Genomic DNA, 26,582 nt, shown 5'->3' with positions numbered 1-26,582 from the left:
CACCTACAACCATAGTCTAATACAAACATTTAAGAGTAAAACTCCCAAGGGAGAAGATCATCTGTCAGTAGGAAACATTATCCCATGTGGTGGTTTCACAGACCCAAAAAGAATTCCTATGTATTCAAAAAACTGACCATTTATGATACAGCATGAGCTGGCATATAAGACCACCACAAAATTTCACACAGTGATTTTGATTTACATCACTTTTAATATGTTTGCTGTTGGAGATAAATGATGCATTTGATTTCTATAAGTGTACCTTATTCCGCAGCGATATCCTTTATTTTTTAAATGAAGCTGAAAATAGTGCACTGCTATAAACTGTCAGTGGCAAAAATGCACAGTTTTAAAGTGATGTCCTACAGATTTAACACACGATTAAAAAAAAAAAATAAATCAAAGCACCTAAAGAACACAATTTCTAAGAGATTAACGCAAAAGACATATAATTGCATATATGAATTCAGTCAATGTGGAAGTAAACACAAGCGATTACTTATCCTCAAACAGAACATTTCACATTTATCTTTTCCAGAGATGAAGATATTAAATAAATGAACCATACAAATGACTAAAAGCCTTCAGAAGGAAAATTTTATCTTCTCCAAAACAAAAATGGGCTCAATATCCTCAAGTCTGATTGTTAGGGAAATAGAAGCAGTTTTCCTACCAGTAACATTCAGTGCTAAACAAACACCGCACTGGAAACACAAACCAAAAGAACTACAATAAACAAGCTTATATTTTCAAAAGAAAGGAAAAGTTATGAAGTAGTTCCTCTCTCAGCCACTTTATACTCCACAGCCTACAATTCCACACAACTTTCATTCTTCACAAAGTTCTGAGCACACTTACTTTTCTCAGGCTACCCCCCCCCCTTCCAGGTCACACAAGATTTTGGGGTTTTTTGCCCTCCACTGATTTTTGTAGGTTGTTGTAACTTAACACCAAACATAACGACCCAGTCTACCCTCTATCCCTAATTACTGTGGCTTTATCTGTGTAGCATCATAGAGTAAGCAGTTTTTAAATCCCTAGACTACTCATATCCTAAACATTCAATGGTCTTGTTCTTTCTACAGTATCACACACCTGAGGCACAGAAGCTGCTGAAGAAATGACACCTGTCTTCCCTGTTGTTCCCTGCAGACACAACTGTGCTCATAAGCGCAATCCTTCTGATGCTGATGAAGTCACCAAACAGACTGGCAGTTTCCAGCTCACCCATCACCCATAGGCTGGTTCATCCCTCAGGACGAACACACGCACTAACAGAGTCACGTGCAGCCACCAAATCGCTTTCACTTTTACCTGCCAGCAGCACTCAGACCCTGATTCTCATTTGGGTGCCTACCATAATAAATATTACCACAAACACTTCATCCTGAAGATCAGGGGTTGAACTAAAAGCTAACTCATTTTTAAAAATAAATAGTTTTCATATTCACATACAAAGAACCAACCTCGACCAATCTGCTTTGAAATAGACTGACTCAATGTACCCTCTTTCTTATCCATCCTACAAAAGGAGATAAAATTAATTAAAACCTCACCAAACAAGAATGTCTAAGGAACATGAACAATGATTGCACTTCTCCTACTCCTAAAGTTCCTCTCTCCTCTGAAAAGAGCAAATGATGGGTGGTCCAACTGCAACGTGACTCTTTGGAAGTAGGGGGCACAGCAGCCCCTGAAATCACAAAACCAGAAAGTTTCTGATCAATACACAAAACATTTCCCCTCTTCAACGAAAAGAAACACCAAAAAAGACCCACCTGCTCCAGGGTGAATGCCAGCAACCATGCACTATCATATCTTTGTACTGCATTATCCTTTACTGCTCCCGACTACACCTAAAGAATTTAAGTCCTCCAACACAGGGAACATATTATGTGCTTGAAACAAGTCTTCTGCTCTTCAGCACTGTATACAATTTTGGCACTATATCAGAAAATACTGACAAAAATACAACAGAAAAAGCTCTGCTTCATTTAGTCACGCCCTCTCATTGCAAGTCACTGGCTCAATTAAAAACTCCCTCTCCCTTTTCTGATCCGCTTTCATCCTCCCACATTGCTTTCATTATTGTCCTCTCTCTTTTCCAATCCCCATAAAATCAGAGAACCACAACTGAAATTTAAATACAGCTTGCTCCATATCAGTAAACAGTCTCACTTCCAAAAAACTTACAGAAAGTAAAAAAATTCACTTCTTTATAGCAGTCTACCTACATTTGGAAAAAAACTTCATGCAGTCATCACTGTGCCTGTATAAAAGTCAAAGGTCTGGTCCAAACAGGATATAATTTTAATCCAGACAGAATTCACACAGCTCTGCCACACGGAGGCAAGAAAATCACTAACAACAGTTTATTTAATAATAAATTGTTTTGCTTTCAGCTTTAGGCACCTGCAGCAAGAAGCTAGTAGTCCGAAGGTCCCAAGTATACTAAAGAACTTAGATACTATCAATTCAAAGGATAACCATTAAAGTGTTGGAGTGGTGTAGAATGTGAGAAACGAACAAACAAAAAAATTACTCAATTTATTAATATTCCTTCATATTCAGATGCTTTTATTTCTTTTTTATTAACTGTTTTATTAACTGCCCAATAACACTGGCTCCAATGTTCAGTGGAAACTGCAGATTTGCACACACTTGCCTTAGCAACTTGAAAGAGTTCTCAGCTGGAAAAGTCAGCATACCAACAGAATCTCAGTCCCTAAAACACAGTATAATTTGGTTCAGCTATTGCAACTACATAGGGAATGCACTCGCTACTTTTACCTTCATCCCCTCAAACAAAAAAAAAAAAAAAGAGTGGATAATCAGAAAAAGGAAAGCACCTGCACACAGTTCACAAAACTGACCACTAAAGTAATGGTGATATGTAAAACCCGCCTCGAGCACGGCACGCTTGCACTCACATCATCTCACAGTCTCAGCTTTCACTGACAACTACTTTGCTCAGTTTAGGATTACTGGGATTCTTGTCCATCTTGTCCATCTAATACAGCAAATTTTCCCCTGGATCTCATCTTGCATATCACCTCTGAATACATATTTCACAAGCAAACATGACTTTTATTTCCTAAGAAAGCGATTCCATATCCCCTACTAAACCATAATTTCAGTATCAGCGAGCCCTTAAAAAACAAGCAGCTGCCTTTTAAGACATTAAATTTCTAAACCCGGTAAGAACAAAGATATTGAGTACTAAAGCAGTGCTGTTTACAGTTACTATCTGCCCATAATTTCAAATAAGATTTGGTCTGGAGAAATATTTTTTTCAGCTATGTGAGGAAATAACTTTATTAAATGTATCAACTATCATCCCTGTTGCCCAATTACTTGAAAAAAGTCACAAAGAGGAGACTTTTTTGACCACTTTCTTACCGATACGGGAGTCCTGCACTATACTATAGTATCTTAGGATTTGCTCAACCTTCATTTCAATAACTAAATGTCCGCAGTGTTCAAAGAACAGTTTCTCCACTGTATATTGAATTAACTGGAAGGTAAGTACTCATCTTCTGTGCAGAATGCAATTTAAAAAAATTAATTAAAAAAAAAGGCATAAAAACTTAAGGCTCATGATTTTCTTTGAATTGCCATCATTCACTGTAATACCAAAAATACATAACAGAAGGAGAAATTGTGAATGATTTTGCAAGGAAGTGGTGAAGAACCATACCGAACTTGCAAAGGCGGAAGATTCCCAAAAACCCAGACTAACCTCACTTTACCGTACAGGTAAATACGTATTTCTCTGGAACACCTCTTAAAGAGATAACAGGTTCTTGACAGGGATGGTCTTTGGTCAGCTTCAAGATTTCTAACCACTGCTCTATTAAAGTAATAGGATAATCACTTTTCCATGTGCTTTCTCTTACTCTGTACATTCATTAACAAAGGAGGTTCATTAATACAGGATCTGCTTTCTCTGAGCAGAAAAACAAGGAGAACAGACTAATCTGTCTCTAAGGGGCTTACTGTCCCTGCTGCAAGCTTCTCAACCAGCTTCCCCTGCATCACCTGCAGAGCTCAGACCTTCAGAGGGAGCTAACTCAGCCCATCAATCTGTCACACCACTAATACATTGGGAAGTAGGAGACAGGGAAACAGTTGGTTTCAGGGAAGTGTTAGTTGCAGAAAGCTGTTTGGTCATCTCAACAATTTCAACTTTAATAGAAGGCAAAACAGATTACACAAAAAGAGCAGCTAAGCAAGCTGTAACTCTCATTGGAAAATAACTATAATGTAAGAATATATATAGAAGAATTCTGTAAGGAAAATGACTTGCAAAAACCAAGTTTTAAGCATAATTAAGAGATCCAGCAGACTAACATCCTTAGTCAAAGTTTAGCTTAGGAGAGTTATAAGACTCTCACTCCAAACGCAGTCAGAACTTAACGTAAAATGACAGCTAAGTAAACTAACTTCTCTAAGGTTTAAGCAGACCAACTCAGACAAGTCTTGACATGACAGTTTAAGTCACCACTGTCTCAAATGCCTTTCCCACCTCTCTGCTAGGTCAAGGCAAGCAAGTTGGACTGTGGCTTCACAGGCAACTGAGCTGATCTGTCACCACCAAGACAGGTCTTGCCTGCCAGCTTCCCCCGGCAACACCGACCTAGCCTCACACACCAAAATCCAGCACTTGTCAGACCCTTCTACAGATAAATTCCAGTCACAAACCCACTGAGGGCCACCACAGTGCAATCAAAAGGCACACTCATTCCTTTCACTGGTCTTGTTTTAAGGAACTTACAGTTAGGAACTGTAAGATCTGTATTCTCAACACCAGTACATGCAGTGCTTAGCCCTCCAAAGCAAAAGTTTCAGGAGCCATTTTTAAGTATCTTTACTGTATTTTTACACTTCTCAAAAACACCTTGAAGAAATGAGGACAATTCCCTATCATCTCCTTCCTCCAGCAACTCAGTTATTTCAGCCAACTTTTTTTACAGGATTTTTTTGTTTTTAAACACAGTATTATTACAGTCTGTACCTCTCCTTTCATTCTCCTTCTTCCTCCAATTTCTATACTGTGAGCCTTCAAAGTGCAATATGGAAGCAGCTCCTTATATTCATTAAAAGGAAACTGGCTGCCAGAGTTCTATAAGCTTACTTCTATGAACTAGATCTCATTCACTGACTCTAGACTTGTAAAAGAATTCAAAAATTGTATCAGTAGGTAAGCAGAGAATAGAGTATCAGCTCCCAAGCAGGTTTCCATGCAAACAGTAATTTCCAAACTGGCAAATAAAATTACTCTCTTCAGTAGGTTAAAATGATGACCCAGAACCTGTGCATACATATATTTTTTAACAAAGCTCTATTTGGCACCAACCTGTTTTACAAAATTATAGGGTTTCCTAGATATCAGATGTTTTCTTATTTCATCACCCAGGAATTATGTGGTTACACCAACATTAACTAGGCATGGTTGCAAAATGAGCTGTCAGTATCCTAGAATTAATCAATCTCAAGTATATTGTTTCGTAATTAAGCTTATGAATACATCATCCCATGAATATAAAAACAGCAGCAATAAACACGTCCCAGAAAAGACGGAGAATTAGAAGGCTCTTTTTCAACTTTCTAGGACAGCTAAATCAGTTGGAGGTCATTCTTCACTGTTAATCTTTTTCACTGTGGTTGTGCTGAAGGTCTCTAACTGGGAAGCATTTTATGTAAGCAAATTACTCTTAAACTAATAAAGTCACATAACTAGACAGCTAAATTAGGTGCTATTCCATCTGCAGTTTACAAATATGTGTTTCAATAAAAACAATTTTTTTGAAAGATTTAAAAGCTGTGGATTCTTTTTCATTGTTGTTGAACTAATTCACAGTTAAGTTCTTTCTGTGTTTCTATGATATTAATTTATACTGCAGCTACAGCCCCTGCAATAATTAATAGAGCATTCCAACATAGGAAAGACAGAAATTCAGATTCCCATTTAACAAATACTTGAAGGAGAAAGAAAAAAATAGGGTAAGTACAACAAGTATATTTCTGTTTAAATAATATAAGCTAGCAGCTTCTTTTTATTATTGTTCTTTTCAATTCCAAAACTTAAATATTTAGAACAATTTGCTAGAGAAATATAATCTCCACAATGCTTATCATCAAATATGATAATACTTTCAATAACTGTTATGTTAAGTGGGTCAATGATCCCTGAACAAGATAATTAAATGGACACTCCAAAATTAAACTTTTACTCCTCCTTATCACAGTACATTTACAATAACCATATGAAAAGATTAGATTACATGGCTGGAATGTAAGCAGGCTAACACCTTATCATCCTTTCTTCTGGTATTATGATATTACAGTTCCCTTACATAGTTACACATGCTCCTATTGTGCCCTAACAGCTTTTATGCAGCATTTTTCATAAGAAAAAAATCAGAAGAGCACAAATGCAAAGCAGTTATTATTGTCCATTTTTTTAAATGGAAATTGTGTGAATCATACTTAATTCAAGTAGGCTTGCTTTTCAGGTTTGTCAAGTCTGAACTCCACACAGATGCAAATTACTGGTAAAACTTCTCCCTGCATCTTAATGAGGTACACTATAAACTATGAAGCCAACTTGAAAACAAGAATGTTTTTGAGACAAATTTTACTTGACTTTAGTGTTCTAAGTGTTCAAGGAAGAAGTATTTTAAGAGAAAATTTTACCCAACAGCACTTAACTTCTGCATGATCTTGAACCTGTGACTGCTACAACTCCAGTTTCCCAGAATAACGTCTGTGCTGGCAAGAATTTTTTGCAAGGATTTTGCAGCACGATAAGCTGCCTAAACAGTGCTGCGAAGACTCCCAACTGCTGAGCTCTGAACCCAACCTCTTTTCAAAACATTGCCTCATCCTTCCAAGAACGTTCAGGCCAGAAGGGAAAGCAAATTGTCAAAACTGTTGTGAAGTATTAAACAACCAAATTTGTCACTTCAGTTAGCAGATGCCACCATTTGAAGTGTATCTTTACTGGTTTAAAAATGATTGCCAACACAGGACCACCACGCATGCGGTATGTGGAACACGCTGATCAGTAGGGAGATTTCTCTCACTGAGTTCCTGCCTACTGCTGCTTCAAATAGGGCAGACTGAGCTCTCAAAAAAAAAAAAAACCACACACAAAAAACAACAACAACAACAACAAAATAAAAAACAAACAGGGAAAATTTGACAAATGAGATCATTAAGGTTCAACAATCAGATGGATAACCTGAACTATGGAATAAACATATGCAGAGCGCCACATAGCCAAGATAAATGAACAAAAAAAGTCTCATCCTGAAGAAAATCGGGAGATAACCTGTATTAGAAGTTACTGGTTAAAATTCAGCCACTTAGAGAGATGGCATCTTTTCTTCCAAGGCACTAGTGCATTCTGAAAAATATGGCACATTAATATGTCCACAGAGTGGCTTAATGCTGTAACAGCTAATATTCCATCACTGCTTTAATTTTCCCATTCACCAAAAAATGAAGCTTATACTACAAAACTGACTAGCCATCCTTGAAAAAACTTAGGAACTCATAAATCAATTCTAACTAAGTTTAAAAGAAGAAAAGAGCTTTTAAAGATAATTAAGTTGCTGTGAGTTTTATGAAAACTGGAAGCTGGATAAACATTTCCAAAATACCAATGTAACCAAAAAAGACAAGCAGAACTTGGAAATTACATACTGTTTCACAGCTGGTCACTTTGCATATCTCATTTAGATAGACAGCAAGCACATGCCTTAGCTCTACTACAGCTACACTTTGCCCACTAGGGATGAAGGAGCTCATGGAATTGTCCTGTAAATTTTCCTCACCATACAAGGCACAAATGCACAGGAAACACGAGTTCTTTAGTCCTGCTGTTTCAAGAACTTAAGAGGCCAAAAAACCCCAACCCTGTTACATGACAGTAACATGTATAAAATGCCGTCTAAACAAATGAAGAAAGTTCAAAATGTCAATTTTAAACTGCCTCAATTGTTTTATATGATTATGGGAAAGATTAGATATTGTCAAGACAGCATTCAAATACAATACCAGCATTTCATCTTACAAGTCTTTTGAACTTGTTATCTACGTGCTGCTCACCCCGGCATAAGAAACAGAGAAACCAACTGTTTGCTCCATAGTCAGATTGTAAGCAGAGGGTCTCCAGAATTTCTAGTGGCAACAATACATTATGAAATGAAACTTAACTGTTGAGTTACACACAGTTTTAGGGCCCCTGCCTTAAATGGATTTTTAAACAAAAAAAAAGCCCATGAGTTGCATACTTAATTTATTTATGACTATAACTCCCTTGGAACAGGTATCAAGTTATGTTATATTTACTAGCCTGAAGAAAGCATAATAAAACATTCTTGCAATTTAAACACCAGAAAAGTATAACACTGGGTAGTAATTTTTTTTTTTTTTTAATTTCCTCAGTGGTTCACCGGTTGTAGTAATTTTGTGTGCCAAGTTAGCTACCCTATTTGCTGTGATGGTGTCTAGTTTTTTTAATAGATGGTATTGCTACGGGGCAGAGGAAGAGCTGCTAGACCATTTGTATGACAAGGGTAGTGGGAGAAGTGAAATGTGAGCAGCAGGTTTGGAAGCCTGAGGTATTTTTCACTTCTGTTTTGTATTTTTCCATATACACAGGAAACTCCCTTGGGGGAAGAAAGAACAACTTCCCTACAGCTAAATACAAGAACACGTGTAAAACAGAAAAGCCACTCAATGTTTCCATACCTCAACAAATAAGAATGTAAAGAATCAGACAAAACCTTCAACACTGAGAGAGTAAAATGTAGTTTTCCCATCTCCAAAATTTCTTTCAGACAATGTCTTTGCAGCAGTAGTAAATTCAAGAGAAAATAAGATTGCCTCCACACACATGTACAGAGATTGTCATGTTCACATTTAGAGAGTCCGTTCTATTCCCCAACCCTAGACTAGTGTCCATCCATTCCTCTCTACTCCCTTTTGCTATTCTAAAGTGAAGCTAAGATAAGGAAGAAGGAGAGAGTTAAGACAGTCCACCCAAAGGTGCAGGGCCTTCCGCTCCCACTGCTACTGGATGCGAGAGTTATTCAGGTCAAGACTCCAGCAATTCATTTCTCCAACAGCAGCATTACGGGACAGCTGAAGAAGAGTAAGAGCCATACAAGCCTAAATGGTACCTCCCCTGAACATTCTCCTGTCTGTGACTATTTTCAGTTCAAGGGACTTTTGAGCCTAATGTTGACATCAGGAATGAACACAACTTTATTAATAACTGGACCTCACACGGTCCAGGCCCACTGTAGATAGTGAAGGACACATACTAAGTGCTTTGGGCACCAATGGGGCAGAAAAGAGACCAAGGGAGAGCTTTGTTACACAGCAGGACAACACTAGATGTGCAAGAAAACCCCAAGGCAACTTGCCATCATCAATACCATCAGCCTCAAAAGGTCACCCAACCCCAGAACTAAAATTCAGTTGTGACACATCAGCAAACCCAGTTTCATACTGGAGTGGCACCGGAAAAGCCTGCAAATCACACAGCTCAGAGCCCTGTGACAGAACACCACAGCTGTCTGAGGGAATGCACAGAAACCAGCTGTCAATTGTGACATAACACAAATGCTTATTAATAAGTTAACCACAAACATTAAGGGAAAGCACAATGAATCTCTACTAACCTTTTTTTTGGGGGCGGGGGGGGGGCAGAGCATGGGGCGGGAGGAGCAGAGAGAGGGCAGTGCTGTGGAGTTTTTCTGGTTGAAGTTATTTTTTTTTTAAACAAGGAAAGGATTTTCCAGTTTCCCCCCCGAGACTGGCAACTACAAAGCACAATGTCCTTTGGGAAATAAATCTTTGTTACCTACACAAACAATGCCACGATAGACATCCAACAGCTTTTCAACTGTGCCACTTTCAATAGTCACAAGACCTGGTTGATCACGCCAGCACACCTGGGGACAAACCTGAAGCATAGTCAACATCAACCCACCACTCTTCCCAAAACACATGGAGCATAGAGCAGTCCTCAGAGCTCCAGTTACCCTGACTGGTTTTGTAATGAAAACTAACAGAGCCCATCCTTCCAGGTATACTAGAGCCCTGTTAAAAGGGCTCCCTGGGTCTGCATGCCACCCAGCCACGTGCAAGCAGTATGAGCGACAGGTGAATACAAGTTACTTACAGGAATGACACTGTGCCAAGACCTAGGGCACTTTGAACCCAGAGTCCTCAAGATGATATTTCTTACAATTAGCTGCAGACATGGCAGAAAACAGACAGAATAAGGAATGAAAAGCAATGAGACAAACTCAAAAGCAAGTGGACAGTGCAATAAATGGCCTCAGACAGAAGAAAATGTAGTGGATTCCATTACAGATTATTTGGCAAAGGAGAAGCTGATAAATGACTCAACTCTTAGGAGAACAGCATGAAGCTGCTTTTGGCTTCCAAGAAAGAAATTAAGAAAGCAGCTTAAAAAAAGGAAGAGGCCACAGACTGAAGGAGCAATGATGATCTAGGACAATCCTTAAGTGTTTGCTTCCTGTTTCTCCCAACTATGGTCCAGCTTTGCAAGACTGATAGTTCGAAGGTTCCTTTTACCAAAGGAGAAAAGTTGGACACACCAGCCTCACAGGCTGGAACCATTATTCAACTCTGATATGTCTAAAGGGCATGCCTATTTGACTTTTTAAATTTTGTTGCAAAATGAAGTGGAGAGGATGCTTTAGACAAAGCGCTACATGTGCAGTTTAATCAGCAAGAGTAAACTGAGGCTCACTGTTGAAAGAAAAAGTGCACTACTCTTACACATAAAGCTCCCAAATATCTTAATATTAATTTTTCAAATACACATTTTTTGTGAAGCAACAGGAGCAGACAAGATCACGACATGTACCAAAAATCTACAAACTCATATCATAGATGCCTTTATGATGAGAATAAAAAATGTAGGAGAGAACTATTTCAATCAAACTGGTAATTTTTAACCTATATTAAAGCACCTCAGGTACAATACTTTTCCTCTAAGGTTCTGAAAAGGTATTATGAAAAGCAAGTCTAATACTTACATTCAATCACTGAACCAGGCAAAAAGAAAAGCTACAATTTTATGCAGAAAGTCACACAGGTTCTTTAACCCATCTTATGCTAGGAGAAACTTCTGTAAAGTAAATATTAATCCAAGTTGTCTATCAAAGCAGTGTAACAAATAATCTAAAGTGTATCTGTATACACAGACACACACCCACCAACCACTATTAGGGCAATGCTTATTTATAGAATTCAGCTCTCAAAACCTGGTCTCAGCTTTACTCTGTTTGCTTTCATCATTTCAAAAACAATCCTTTCTCCCAGTTCTGTTGCTTTAGAAATACACCACGTTAGTAAGAACAAAGTGTCCTGCTTCTTCACAGCTTTCAATATACACCCTACAAAGCCACTAGGAACAGACTGCAGTCTGAATTCAAAGGTCTATTTTATCCATCCTCTTTGGAGTAGCAAAAGGATAAAAAAATAGTAATAGTTTCCCACACATGAAGAGGATTGAAACATTTCAGTAAAAGGAAATAACAAAACTCCTCCAAAATAAAGTAATCCTTCACTATGCCTTCTTTCCTCTCCCAAAATACATTTCCTGCCTTCACAATATTAACACTTAGGATCTTCCTTTGGCTTCTCCCATTTAAATTAGGGTTTCCTCCTCTCTCTGTGTCAATGTTTTGTCTTTTGTTACGCAACGTATCTGGGGTTCTTGAATTCTTTAGAACGATCAAAGACACTGAGAAAGTCAAGTTCCAAGTTCCAAAAAGTAAGGAGTAAGGCTTGATGTGATTTAAAACACACAGTTGTTAGATTATCTCATTGGTTGAGTAGCAACAGCAACTTTGCCGTTCCATAGGTAACGCTGGGGGTGATGTTCTCAGCACACCACAAGCCTCATAGAGTTAGTAAAAGCAAAAATTCAGGGGAAAAAAGGAGCAACACTGTTGTGAAGTAGTCTGAAAGTACTGCTCTGGAGCAAGGTAAGTGAACATGGACTGTCCAGGAACAAAGAGAATAGGGCTTACACAAAACCTTCATGGAAAAAAACAAGGAAATATTCCAGCGTACTACTCAATGAAAATAATTAAACAAACAAAATGAAAAGAGATGTAGAAGCACTACTAATTGAAGGCTACTCACAAAATTCAGAGAGAACAAGACTGAAAACAACTAAGTAAAACACAAAACTGTACATTATTTCAATAAGCTTCATATGTAACAAAAGGAAGCAGAATTGACCAGATCTACACTGGAATCAGAGGAAAGGAATGTCAGGCAGTGGCTACACACATTTTTCAACTAATATCAAAACAAAAAAGCAAAAATATTAACTAGGAATAAAATTTGGACAATGGCAGAATAGTATTTTTCATCTTAAAAAAAGTAGTATCATTACTGAGGGAAATCTACTTTTGAGGCATTAGGTAGAAGAATACTGAACACCACAGACAAAATATCTGAAGTGCCACCAGTAAAATCTGTTAAGAAAGTACTTCCCACAAGCATATCCACAATTTACACAGAGGAACACTTCCAGTAAGTGAAGAAGTCTCTTATCTCTACAGATATAATACTCATCGCTGCCTAGTAACTTCTGGCAAACATTAGTCTGCTGCTTTTGGAGATTTTTTTACTTTTTATAAGAACTGTTCAAACTGAAGAAGATTCACTTTCAAGTCTAAACTGATGCAATACAACTTCCATGACTGTGCAAACTGACAAGTCTAACCAGTCTACTGCTAACTCTAAGTGCCATACAGCAATATGGTGAGACAGTAAGGCAGTAAGTAAATAATCAGAGAAAATCAATTGACCTAAGTATTTAACAATTAAAAAAATTTAAGATTTTGTCCAAAAAACCTACTTGAATGAAACACTGGAAAGCCATGGGACATACGTCAGGAGTTTTGTTTCTTATATATTTTATTTCCATATGGAAATTCAGCCTAGATTCAACAAGCACTCGCATAAGGACTAGTTCAAAACTCTGCCTTGAAAGGTACCTTCAGCACATCTTCAGAAGTCATCTTTTGTTTACTGCAATCTCAAAAGCCACATGCAGATGCAGCTAGTCAAAAAGAACAATTATTATCCTTACAGCACAAATGATCCAATAAAAACAGTTGCCCTATACTTTTTAGTAGCCTTTTTAACAATTGTAAACAACTGTAAAGAGGTCTGGTCTACTTTTCCATTGCTACTATTTGAAGTAAGATTTATCATTTCAACAAGCTAATTGTGAGTAAAACATCTCAATAAGACCTTTTTAAAATATTGCTTCATAACAACTCCTTTGTTGTGCCTGCTAACTGCTGCGAAACACAGGTATTTTCACAATTGCAAATAAAAATGCAAAAAGTTCTGACGTTTGTTTTGGTGCAGTTCTCATATTTGTTTTAACAGAGTTCTTGGTACTTTGAGAGTGCTGCTATCTAAACGTAGGCACTGCGAACACTAATCTTATTCACTGTATTATCAAACTGAACATAAACACGGCCAACATCTACATTATTAATTAAAATAGATATCAAAATAAATTTTGATGCCTTTCCTGTTTCAGCTGACTTTTAGAGCAAAAAAAAAATTACTTCAGCTGTAGAGAACTCCGTTTTCTATATCTACTTAACATATTCTTCTGTCTCTCTTGAAAGCAAACTAAGAGGCATATTTACCTCCCATAATCAGCAGCAAAACTATTAATACAGGAAGCCACTCTTGTAAATTCAGTACCTATACAAAGATCTCTCAAACTCTTACATCATGATTAGAATTCCATGTTAGTATCATCTGTGCTGACTGAAACACTTTGTCATAATGCATCAAGTGCACTACAAGCCTCTTTCACAGAGGAAGCCTGATCCCAAATACTTACTTTTACTAACTGCTCTGTATGACTTAATTAATGAGAGATTTGTAATGCACACATAAACAAAACAAACCAAAATCAACACCAACAATGCAATGCTAGATTTAAAAAAAAAATAAAATTGGAATGCATACGGAGAAAAAATAAAAAATTAAAAACCAAGACCCCAAGACTCAGTGCTGGCAACGAAGTGCTGAACAGCACAAGAAAAGAATTTGGCCAGAGCAATACTTGGACAGAAAAGATATGTCCAAAATAGTTTTGCTATATCCCCATAACTTCTGGAAGATATTACATTATTAAGGATTTTACTAGTCATCACTGTATATCTACTGCAAAACTAAGAGAGCGTGAAAAGAAACACACACATGCAGAGTAACAGCAGCCTTTCAATGAAGCTTTTTCTTTTCTGAATTCTTACATTCACTACTGAAGCCAGAGCTCGCTGGCAGATTTGGAAAGTGGTGACATTTTTTCAATTTTGAAAATAAGTACCTATGCAGAACAATTTCCTCTGCAGTATAAAGACATGGCTACAACACACTGCAGCATCACCTCGTTTTATTACATCCCACATTTACCCACTGGTCATGCCCTAACCATTGTATTTGTCTCAATTATGTAAGAGCAGCATCTCTCTAGTGCCTATTCTAATATCCCTCACTGTAACCAAAACACATTAATGATGAGCACAGTCACTCTTGAGTCTTCCTTACCATACCTTTCTCTAATGCAGATTAAAAACCTACAGAAGTTTGGTGTCTTCTGACCACCTTCCACAGCCGGAGTTGGGAGAGAAGACATGGTGTCACCTGCCAAAACCCAGGGAACAGCCTGGAACTACACCAAGCAACGAGAATAGAGTCAGGAGACATTGTATTTCCACCTCTCCATGGACTTTCTATTTGACCTTGGCAAGTCACTGGTTTTTTGTGCTTGTTTTTTCACGTTCAGGACATGAAGAGCTTTTACGCAGAGGGCTGGAACAACAACAATAGCTGCGTAAGTCTAATTATTGTTTATTCTATTACGCCAGGCCTTAGAACTCTTCCACAATGGCATAAATTCAGAGTGAGCACAAGAACCTCCAACTCTCTAGACCTTAATTTTAAAGCTCCCTTTATGTAAGATCAGCAGTGAAAGCCATAACAGCCCTTATCAAGACACTCTCCCCTGTATCAATAACAGATAAAAGCTTAGTTTCACAAATTCTTGTGCTGAGCAAACAAGTTTAACCTTATTTTCTACACTGGCAGTTCCTAATCCACAACTTTCAAAAGAAACACTACCAGCAAGATCCTTTGCCACTGCTTCCAGACAAAATTAAATTATGGAGTTAAAATAAGAGCTGCCAGGAAAAGGAAAGTAGGATATTGTTTAAAGAGTATCTTTTATTCCGTGCAGTTTCCATGGTCCGGCAAAAATTAGGGACCAGTACTTTGCACAGTTCAACTCCCTCTTTCAGGCTTGGAAAATTCTAAATTTCATGGCAGCCTGATCAAGTTTCATTCTGATACCAAGTTTCCTGGTAGTCTCCCAAAGCACCACACACTGGAAATACGCCACAAGTATGGCTTTAAAAAAACAACAAAGTGCAAAAGAAATGTTCTACAGACCAAGCAATCTTACCAAGAATACAAGCAGAAAGGCTTTTTTTCTGGCACATTTAGAAAAATGTCTGCATTAGTCTGCACTCATAAACGGAAAATTTTAAGTGTCCATTCTGCTACTCAAGTAACTATAAGAAATCAGATTAACAACTGAAAGACTGACTAGGACTGACTATACAGCAGTTAATCTAACCTACCATAAGTAGAAAAATTAAATGAAGAACTTGGTGTAATCTCACACAGAGCAGTTAAAAATGACCAATTGCCAATACAGCTTGTTGCCTATTAGAGAAAGTGTTCTAGATTTTCAGTACAGTGATTATATGGCACTGCATACAAGTTAGTCATGCAATTACAATGAAGCGCAGATACCCACTGCTCCTGAATAAGAAACAAATGAGGAAAAGTTATACCATAACACAACCACTGTAAGGTCTTCATGTTTTCCAAGTGAAGCAATGTAAACAACTTTAGAATCATAGACTCAGAATATCCTGAACTGGAAGGAACCCAACAGGATCATTAAGTTCAACTCCTGGTCCTGCACAGGACACTCCCAAGAATCACGTCTCGTGCCTGAGAGCATTGTCCAAATGCTTCTCGAACTCTGTCAGGTTTGGTGCTGTGACCACTTCCCTGGGGAGCCTGTTCCAGTGCCCAACCACCCTCTCAGTGGAGAGTCTTTTTCTAATACCCAGCCTAAACCTCCCCTGACACAACTTCAGGCCAGTCCCTTGGGTCCTGTCACTGGTCACCAAAGAGAAGAGATCATTGCCTGCCCCTCCTCTTTCCCTCACAAGGAAGTTGTAACTGTAACGAGGTCTCCCCTCAGTCTCCTCTTCTCCAGGTTGAACCCACTAAGTGCCCTCAGCTGCTCCTCATATGGCTTCTGCTCAAGGCCCTTCACCACCTTCACTGCCCTCCTTTGGACACTCTAACAGCTTATCATCTTTCTCATATGGCGGTGCTCAAAACTGCCACAATATTCAATATGAGGCCCCCCCCAGTGCAGAGCAGAGCAGGACAATCACATCCCTCAACCGACTGGTGATGCTTTGCCTGATGCCCCCAGGGCACAGCTGGCCCTCCTGGCTGCCAGGGCACTGCTGACTGAGATTCATTTGCCCTTGACCAGGACTCCCAGATCTCTTTTCAGGGTGCTGCTCCCCAGTCTCTTGTTCCCTGTTTGCACAAACATCCAGGGCTGTCCTGTCCCAGGTGCAGAATCTGGCACTTGCCTTTGTTAAATTTCACATGGCTGGTGACTGGCCAGCCCTCTAACTAGTCAAGATCTCTCCGCAGGGCCTCTCTTAATTTAAATAACTACGGAAATATGTACTTAAATTCAACAAGCATGCTTTCAAGAGTTATCTACACAAAAAGAGCCTCACAAACTTCCTGAAGATACATGCTGTTGACTGCAGTGTTCACACTGCTTTAGAAAGAAAAAAATCATGTCCCCGCAGCATGTCATTCATTGAACAATAAATCAAAACTGTAAAATATTATATTTTATAGTAAAATTTTATACATCAGTCAAGCTTTTAAAAAATAAAAATTCTAACCGTAACGAAAACTAGTGTTTATCATTGTCTCTGTATTTTATGATCTATATATAATATTAAAATATATTTTATATACATATAATAGTCTCCATCTATTGTAAGGATGCAAAACTGCAACGCTAATCAAAAGATTTCTCATACTGTACATACTAAAACCTCTACCTTCTTTCCTTTCTTGGCAAAAAAGTTTACCACTGCAAATATGTAGTTCATGCATTTACAAGCAAAAGAGCAAGAAAATACATGGCCATATATCATCATCTCGCTAACTGAAGTCCACTTGAAAATTAGGAAGCATTTTTCAGAAAATGAAATTATTTTAAACAGTACAAATAGGCTTTGAAAATGGTTGTTATGTGACACAGCACAGACAAAGGAAGAGAGTTTCTTCAGATCGTAAAGGGTACTTAACTTTCTTTTAAAAAAGGTAGCAACCACAAAATACACAGACACACACTCAAGTATGAGTAAAGAGAGTCACAGCATAAGTAGAACCCCAGGAAATGAGATAATGTAAAACTAAGTTTAGCACTTACTTTTCCAAGACTCGGTAAGAATACAGATATGGAAACTTATTCTCTATTAGTAACTTTCTCTTCAAATAAATGTATTGGTCGTTTGTTTTTTATATTGGAAAGATATAATGATAATTCTATATTTATGTTTCTGTATTTATAATACAAATATAATATTTTATATTCTTTCACTGCCACTCATAATCATAATTATTAATTAATGCAATTATGCTCCAGACAAGTATCAAGTGTCTAATAAGCATTATAAGAATTTCCACATAAAATAAAGTTCACCAAGATCAAGAATATTACTGTACACCTATAATTAAAAAACTGCCTTGAAATACTATAGACTTAAAAGGGATATCCAGTATCCAGTTTTGTCAACAGACAAGATTTTGTCTGACAATACAGTGACATTTACCTTTTTCCCTTTTTCACCTAAATACACAGGAAAAAGTAAGCAACTCTATAAAAGCAGGCAGACACTACAATTGCTCATTTTTAAAAAACAATGAAATAACAAATCCACTTAGAAATACACCTTCCCTGTGAAATGCTCTTGGGAGTCAGTGATCCAGCACATTACAGTGACACATAGGTCAGTTAATAATGTGCTTGCAATTAACATCCAAAGAATTTATGGTGACAAGTATTACGAACATAGAAGAGGTGTCCTGAAACTTCAAAATTCTGCTGACGTGATTTGCTCTCCAAATGTGAAACTAATATTTTGCATAAACTACACTCTTCACTCCCAAGAGAGATTCAAACGTGTTGCATAAAACAGAATACTTGTTTGTATCAAATACGTATTTTACAAACATAAATTAGAATTTATTTCTTCAAGTTCCTCAATAAACAGCTTAGAACAGGTTTGAACTGCACCTTAATGGTACTTTTCACCAAAAAAGGGTTACTAAGTATAAAACCTTTTTTCCAAGTCTTTGCCTGTGAAGGCACAAGTCTTTTAGGAAGTCTTTGCACGTACCTACAGGCTATTTGCCCTTCTTTTCACAATATTTTTAAATATAGAAATGTTGCAGTTCAAAATAATGAAGAACAACACTAAAATGAATTAAAGAAACTCTCATTTGCAAACCCAGTATCATTATGCGATTCATAGCATGGAACAGAATACTTAAAACAATTACTTCTGCAAAGAGGTATCAGCAAGGGATATTGTCTTTTGATTGGCTGTAACAAACACACACATACTATGCCAAATAAAATAGTCTACAGATTACTTTTGGAGAAATCAAGCTATAGAAAGATTATTTTCAAAGTTTCTTTGTGCTTTGTATCAACCAGAATAAGTCAAACAACAAAGAGCTACTTAATACAATGAATAAACAATGAAAGCAAATAAAATCAGAATTAGGAGCTTAACTACATAAAACTGCTCCTACCGAAACTACAAAAGGTTAAAAGATTATTTGCCAGCATCTCAGAAGACTCCTTGAAGATTATAGTGCTCACAAGGATTTCCCAATAGTCAGACTAAGACAAGACATGCTCCTTGATAATGATTTAAATGTTAGTCACACAAAACATCTACTCATTTGATTGTAAACGAGTTTTTCCCAACCTTTAACACTCATCAGGTGCATATACACAATACAATAGCTGTAGTTATGCTATTACTCAAATCTTAATAAGCACTGTTTAAACCTTCAGTGACAGTAAAAACGTAGCCTGAAGATCCTATCCATGAATTCTAGTCCTACAGTCTACATCGTCCTGTTTCCACTCAAGTTTCACTTAAATCATTCTCACTGACATCTCTTGCAGCCTAACCCATGATGAGGCTCAGAATCAATACGTAATTCTTATCCTCCTAGACTTGTCAATCACCCAAGGCTACTAGTAATGCTTCTTTTCCGGAAATACTCTCTCTGATTCCCTTGGCATTGTGGCTCTCATGATTCATCCCTTATCATTCTAATTGTTCTTTCAGTATATCCTTCTGAAGAAACCTCCTCATTTACCTGTACTATTTTATGAATCATTTAATAGGTTTCTGTCATGCATCCCTTTCCACTCTTCTTTATCCACGGCCAGGATTCAGATTCAACTATGAGCTCCCTGCCACTAATCAGAAACATCCTTTCTACTCCCTATCTCCTGTGTTTGTCCAAGCCAACACCTCAGCTGGCATCTCCCTTTCCCCATACTGATGTCTCACTATCAGCTCAGCCTCAGCACAGACAACACACAAATCTTACCCCTTCTATCATTTCCACTACTGCAACTCGTGAACTTTCAGGAATCTTAACTAAGCATTAGCATTCATTGAAACCATGGTTCTCTACAGGTCCTAGAAATAACCTGATGTTGAGATCCTGGCGATGCCCATCACATCATCAAGATATCCCTTTAGTAGCTTAAGTTCTATCCAGTGACCACAGCAGTTCACATCTGAACTAGTGAAGCATCTTTCACCTTTCAAAATCCAGAATTGACCCTCATGAACATTCCCCTCTCAATAGTTTTTTTAGGCCAAAATCAGATCACACAAATTCTCCCTTCACTCTCTACTTCAAGACCCTCACTGGTCATCTTAAAATTACTAATCAGTATGTAGATGAGGTTAAAGTTTCAATAAACTGTTATATTTTCATCTCTGAACTTCTCTTTACGTGGCCTTGTGGCTGGAAGAGCTCCACAAAGCAGCATCTTCTCTCAAAAAAACTCCTACAAGATTTTTCATAGTTCTCATTAAAAACAAACAAAACTACCAGATGGCTGGTACATCTACACCACTACACTAAAATTCACTGCACTGATGCCAAATATTCTCCTGTGCCATCACAGATCTGATGTATCTTCTCTTGCCCTTAGATCATTAAGCACTCTGGGTCAGGAAACCCCTCTTAACCACTAAACTCCACGATGACTAATTCAGGCACGGAACTCGAATAGCCTGTTACTTATAAAAGTGTTATTAAAACAATTTCTACTTTACAGTGGCTATGGAAAACATCACACCAGCGATAAGCCCACTCAAGTTATTTTTGTCTTTTTCAAGGCTTCTCAACTTGTTTGAAAAATAATCCAAACACTGCACCTTATACTGCTATTACAGAGGTTTTCACTGGTAAATGAGTACTCAAGCCAATGCCTATATTCATCATTTCAATCTATCCTTCCTAAATTTTGTGCATTTGCTGCTGGTGTAGGCATCTTTGCAAGGGTTTGGTTTTTCAGGTTTTTTCATTGTTTTGTTGGTTTTGTTTTGTTTTTTGGAACTGTTTCTACTATTTTAAAGATCAGGTTGTCCCAGGCTACTGAGAAGACACCATTCCATACTTCATGTAATTTTAAAATTACATAAAATTAAGTTCATGGCATTGGAGTTTTTCTGTCATATGGCTGTGTTGGACTTAGCACAGCAATTTGCAAACTGACACCTAGAGGTACATTTGTAGTACCAGTAATTATTTAAAACCAAGTGTTTTGCACTCAAAATGTGCTTCTCTAATTATATAACATTTTCATTGATTTTCCCATCTTTAAATGATGTTTCCCTAAATTGTTCACAAGCAAAACCAAAAGTACTCCACAAAACCCAAAAACACTATCCTATAATTCCAGTCATAAATTATCCACTTCTTTTAATAATAGTTCAAATTGTAACTCATTTTCAGTTACATGCCTCATATTTCCACATACTTTCTCATTATATCTAGTTCTGACACTATGAAATTTAGGTTCAGTCACACTCTACATACAAGCAAGTTTGTTCAGAACACTTGAGGTGCAGCAGCATATGTGCAATCAATAAAGTGGTAACATACCCTGACTGCCCCCCAAAATGACTTCCATTCCAACAGAGCATAAACCGATGTACCGTAATTTAAGCTCAGTCATAGAGTGTTCACAAGAAAAAAAAATGCTTTTACGTCCAGCTAACAGTGACTGCAGGAGAGCCATATAAGCTTTACCTCAGGTTTGAGCACCCCTAGGAACCCCTAGCTGCCCATTCAAACACAATGTAGGATTTGCACACTACATTCTTCAGTTACTGCTTTTTAATTTCAAGCACTTTTTTCCCCCCTGTGCAAGTAAAGAACAGTCCAGAAAGAAACTGGACTGTACTGACTATTTTGGAAAAAAAAAAAAAAAAATCAGCTGCGGGAGTATCATCAATTTTTAATCATAATACACACAGAAAACTCTGCAATGGAAATGTACTCTAAAAACAGGTCATGTAATAAAAAAAAAAAATACCTCAAGTTTCTGAATGCTATCTAAAACATTAACAAAAGTCAACAGATTTCATTTTACCAGTCCTAAAGTATTTAATAATAAGAAAACAAGATTACTTTTCCAGAGAATTATTATTCAAGTTACAGGTTTTGAACAATAAATTTAGCATTAAAATCCTAACCTGCACACACTTTTTCACTCCTGTTAAAATGTTATTTTTCCTACAGCTCCAATTATTTGATCATTGATTTCTTTTAAAAAATAAATAATCTACAGTTGTTTCTGTCAACATTTTAACAGATGTCTGAGAAGGATAAAAATAATGTCACAAACATGACAACACTGACAAACCTGTAGTAATCACTTAACAAAAGGAAATGGAGCCCAAATATTCGGATGAGTAAACTAACAGAAACGTGGAAAACCTTAATTGCTAACTGGAGCGCAGGCTAATAGTTATAGCAAACTTTAAAACCATTTGTTCCTTTTTTTCAACTCTAACCTCTAAAATAGTGCACTCCAGGAATCACAGCAAACAAGACAAGCTTCCCTAAAGAACATTTAACTGGGAAAACATATATGAGCAGCAAGATGCCTCTATGAGGAGAGAAATCAAGCAAAACCTGCGATTTATTTTTCGAAAAACAAGAGTGAGGAATTGGAAACACTACTGCAGCCAAACAAAACAACAAAATACCATAATGCTACCTTCTACATGAGAACAAAAGCATCAACCACCAACTCCACCCCACCCCCAAGCAGGCTGTTGCTCTCTAACCACAGAGCCAATGCTGTAGACAATGTAATCCCACAGGGAAGACAGAAGGTCACAGACACACTGTGAAATCTTAAAATAAGGTCCACGTTTCAGAAAGACACAGCAGTACTTTCACCAGTCAGAATTTCATTCGGAACAAACAGGTTGAGTATAGAAACAGCTTGTTCTTCTCCTGACTGTCCCTTCCCTCAACACATAGAGGGAGGTCACGTGCTCAGTGTAGTCCAAAATTAAGGAACACGGCACTTACAACAAGCAGCAGCAATCAAGATGCGGCGAGGATGGCAACGTGCAATGCAACGCCGCATGTGTGATTGCACACCGTATACCAGCACTGGACCTGTTATTATTCATCAGCTGTAGGTGGCTAAAAGGGTGTCACTTATTACAGTGACACACGCTGCAGCTGGCTAGCCATGATTAAGTATTACCCACTGTGGCTGAAAGGGACGGCGACTACCATTCATTATGATCCAGTGTAGCTTCGTGGGGTAGGGACGCTGCCACCCTTCCCTGCACCGCAGGACTTGGAGGAAAGCAGCTAAAACTCAACAAAGCCCCGGAATGGTGTGCAGGGAACAGCGAAAGGGAACCTCGGTCTCCCAGCCCGAGTGAAGGGGTGTCCTGCTAGCAGGGGCAAAGCCCGCCCGCGCTCGGCGCGGCCGGGAGCGCTCGGAAGCGCTCAGGAGCGCTCTGCCGCGGGGTGACAGCGCCGGGCCCGGCCCGTGTGCGGGGGGCGCGGGGGCACCGCGGGGACACCGCGCTCAACTTCCCCCGCAGCAGCGAAAGCCTTTGTGCGAGCGCTCCCGGTGCGCGGCCGGGGGAGCCCGGGGGACCTCCTCCCGCGGCGGGACGAGCCGGGGCGACCGAGAAGGGGGAGCAGCCCGTGCCAGCCCCGCGTCCCCTCCCCACCGGGCTCCACCGCTCCCCTGGGAGCCCCCGGAGCGGGACCCGCTCCGGAGCAGCCGGGATGAGCATTGACCCTGCACGGAGTCCCGACCGGCGTGTCCGCGCCGGGGAGTAGAGGGAGAGCCCGGCCGCGCCGTGCCCCCCGCGCCGCGGGCCGGCCGGAGAGCGCGACCGCTGCCGGCCCGGACCGGGGCGCCTCCTCCGTGCGCCCACCCGGTGGGACCCCAGCCCCGCGGAGCGGCGGGGTCGGCCCGCGGGCCGTGCGGAGGGCAGCGCGCCGTGCCTGCGGCTGGCGGTCCCGGGGAGGGCCCGGTCGGGCGGCGTGCGCGGCGCGTTGGCCCCGGCGGCGCCGGCTCGGGCGGGCGCCGCGATCGCCCCGCACTCACCCTGTCACAACAGGCGCCATCTTCCACAAACTCTCGCCAAAACTCCTACTCTCGCGAGAGCGCCCCCCTCCCCGCGCCGTGCACCGCGCGTGCGCGGACCCGCGAGACACGCGCGGGGCGGGGGGGGGGGCGGTGCGCGCCGCGCACCGATGGGCGGGGCCGCTCCCTCAGACACAACAGCCCGGCCGTGGGAACCACGCCGCTCTCGCGAGACCCGCCGGGCACGGCGCGCAGCGGCCGAAGGTCTCGCGAGAGCGGAGCGCGAGACGGGGGAAGCCGAGGGATTCCCCCGGCCCCGCTCGAGGGAGGGGCCTCGGGGGGGAGGAACCATTCGGGGCACGGGGGGGGGGGGGGGCGGGGCGGCTGCAGCGCAGGGGGAGCAACCTGCAGACACGGCCTTCCCCTCCCGCAGCACCCCCGCGGGACGCAGGCGTGGGAGCGCCCGCCTCGTGCTGTCTGGGGCCCCGGCACATGGGCGGCCTGGGGACACGAGTGAAAGGATCGGGGTCAGGGATCGGGGTCAGGGATCGGGGTCAGGGATCGGGGTCAGGGATCGGGATCAGGGACCCTGCCACGCGGGGATGGGAAACTGGGCGACGCGAAACGACATCGGTTTTTGCCAAATGGTGAAACAGAACTCAGCAGCGGGAGGCCGGGGTTTGGAGGCACAGCCGCTAGAAAGGTCTGTCACGTTTCTCACGGAGGAATGTCAACATCGCTTGTTTCAGGAGTCGGGTTTGCATTGAAAGCCCGGTTTCATAATATTGTTTTTATCTGCAGTCGAAGTGCGTAAGATGCGTTTGCTCAGCAAACAGGAGCAGTGGCGTGTGCCAGAAGCCCGGCCAGCACAGCGGGCCCGCGGTGCCAGAGGGGACGGGAAGCTGCCGGGCTGCGCCCGCATTTGGACGTGGCACAAAAAGAAGACCCTAATTTTGGATTCATTCAACATTACCGCTTCGGGGGGAGGGAACGGGGTCTGATTGTCCGTTAGGAGACCGTGTTTGAAAATTAATCCTTTTACGTCAAGAATCTTGTCCGTTCAACCTCCTCCCATGTCTTTAGTACACCATGTCAGTCGAACTTCAGGCATAAATATCACATTGATATAAAGATTGCTGAGATTGCAAAGGCCATAACCACTTTTATTGCTTCAGCTCTGCACCTCAGCTGTCTCCCAAATTATGGAAAAGGATTATATTTTGTTAATCCTGTAAATACCGTTTTGAGTTTCTCTCCCTCTTTCTACGGCTAATACTAATTCTATGAATAATGTCTCAGATGAGTAAAATCATATTTTAAAAGACTGGTGACAAAGTTTGCTGTAACTCTACTCCCTGCACAAACAACTATTGTCTCCTGTCATTAAGGGACTTTCCCCATCATGATTTCCCCCTCCCCGTGAGGTGCGAGAGAACTTTGATTGCGTTCCTTGTAGGCACAGTTCTCGGCAAAAGCATAATGCATACTGGAAATCCTCTGTATTGTTTTCAAAGAGCAACTCATAATCCCTTTGGAAATCTCTTTCTAAAAACATCTCTCTCTCTTTTTTTCTTTGTCTCCCAAGGCTAAAGAATGATCTCAGCTCATGCTAACTCCATTCCATTAAGAGTAGTTTCTGGATATTTGCCATGCACTGTCTCTAGATGGTCATTTTATGGGGCCCCTCTTTTAGTGTGTTTTGAATCAAACTGCAAAAGCTGAAAATGCAGCACACAATAATCTGCAGTGTCTAGACTTTTAACAGTTTACAAAGAAGGCACTTTGATTAATAACCAGATTAACTGGGCACTGGAGCAGGTATATTATTTCAGAGAATTAATAATTATAGAAACTGTCCTTTCCATCATTGACAGCAATCATTGACAGCAGTACATTATGAAACCACCAACCATTGATTTTTATTTTTTTTTTTTAATTATAGACAATCTGCATTTCAAAAGGCCAGGAATACTATTAAAATCCAAAACAATGGCTGAACTTAATGTGAGTAGCTGGTGGAAGAAAAGGTAGTAAGCCACAGAGGGTTTTTTAATATTGTTTATGCATTGAATTTTCTTCTTGCTGCTAAAAGTTCGTATTTCACATAGAGTGTGAGCAATTCCTATTGACTTTATTGAAAACTGAAAGCATTAGTACCTCAGGGAACAAGACCTCACTTTCTGGCCTGTTATGAGTATAAGCACTTCCAGAGCTGAGTTAGAAGAACAAATTTAAATACAAAGTTTGCACCAGTTAAAATTTTGTGTTTACTGTGCAAATCAGTAGTTTGACTTTTTGACTTAAGCGCAGCCAAGGCTGGTGGAAGGGTTCTGAATCAGGCCCGTCATTTCACAGATAGTTTGGAGAAGCACAGTTTGGAGGTGCCTTTGAAGGGCTTGGTTTCCATGCCTCACTTGTCTTCCAAGCAGAAGCTCTGCCAGGTGACCCCAGCTAGGTGCTCAGAATCATGAGGCACCTTCAAAAATGTAAAGGTCTTAAAGCAGGAAATCCATTTTACTCAGTTGAAGGACAGGACAACCTCCAGTGTCTTTGGATTCACCAGTGCATGCAGATGTGGACAGAGCCACTTAGCCAATGCTAAGTTTATGCCAGTAGCTTCACTTGGGAATCCATATGGTTCTCCACTCCTCTCAGAATCTTGCTTTATGTGGAAAGAGGAGAAAAGAGAGCCTAGCAAGAACCCACA

The 26,582-nt window shown here is 40.1% G+C and overlaps 1 protein-coding gene across 4 annotated transcripts in view; it reads right to left on the bottom strand.

Annotated features, from left to right (window-relative positions):
• Positions 1-26,582, bottom strand: part of RBPJ (recombination signal binding protein for immunoglobulin kappa J region) — a 149,342-nt gene that overhangs the window by 35,732 nt on the left and 87,028 nt on the right. The window contains exon 1 of one of the 4 annotated variants that reach the window (XM_027883369.1): positions 23,897-23,968. The exons of the other annotated variants lie outside the window; for them this stretch is intronic. Coding sequence (XP_027739170.1) covers positions 23,897-23,916 — 20 coding nt within the window. The 5' untranslated portion in view covers positions 23,917-23,968. Of the gene's footprint in view, positions 1-23,896; positions 23,969-26,582 lie in introns of those variants that run through there. 4 annotated transcript variants of the gene reach the window in all.

The sequence above is a fragment of the Empidonax traillii genome, unplaced genomic scaffold, assembly GCF_003031625.1.
Source record: "Empidonax traillii isolate 1590-97213 ecotype Southwest subspecies unplaced genomic scaffold, ASM303162v1 scaffold125:size1524877, whole genome shotgun sequence".
In the NCBI taxonomy this organism is placed as follows: Eukaryota; Metazoa; Chordata; class Aves; order Passeriformes; family Tyrannidae; genus Empidonax; species Empidonax traillii.
Note: the sequence above shows the minus strand (reverse complement) of the source record. Positions and strands in the feature narration are given on the sequence as shown.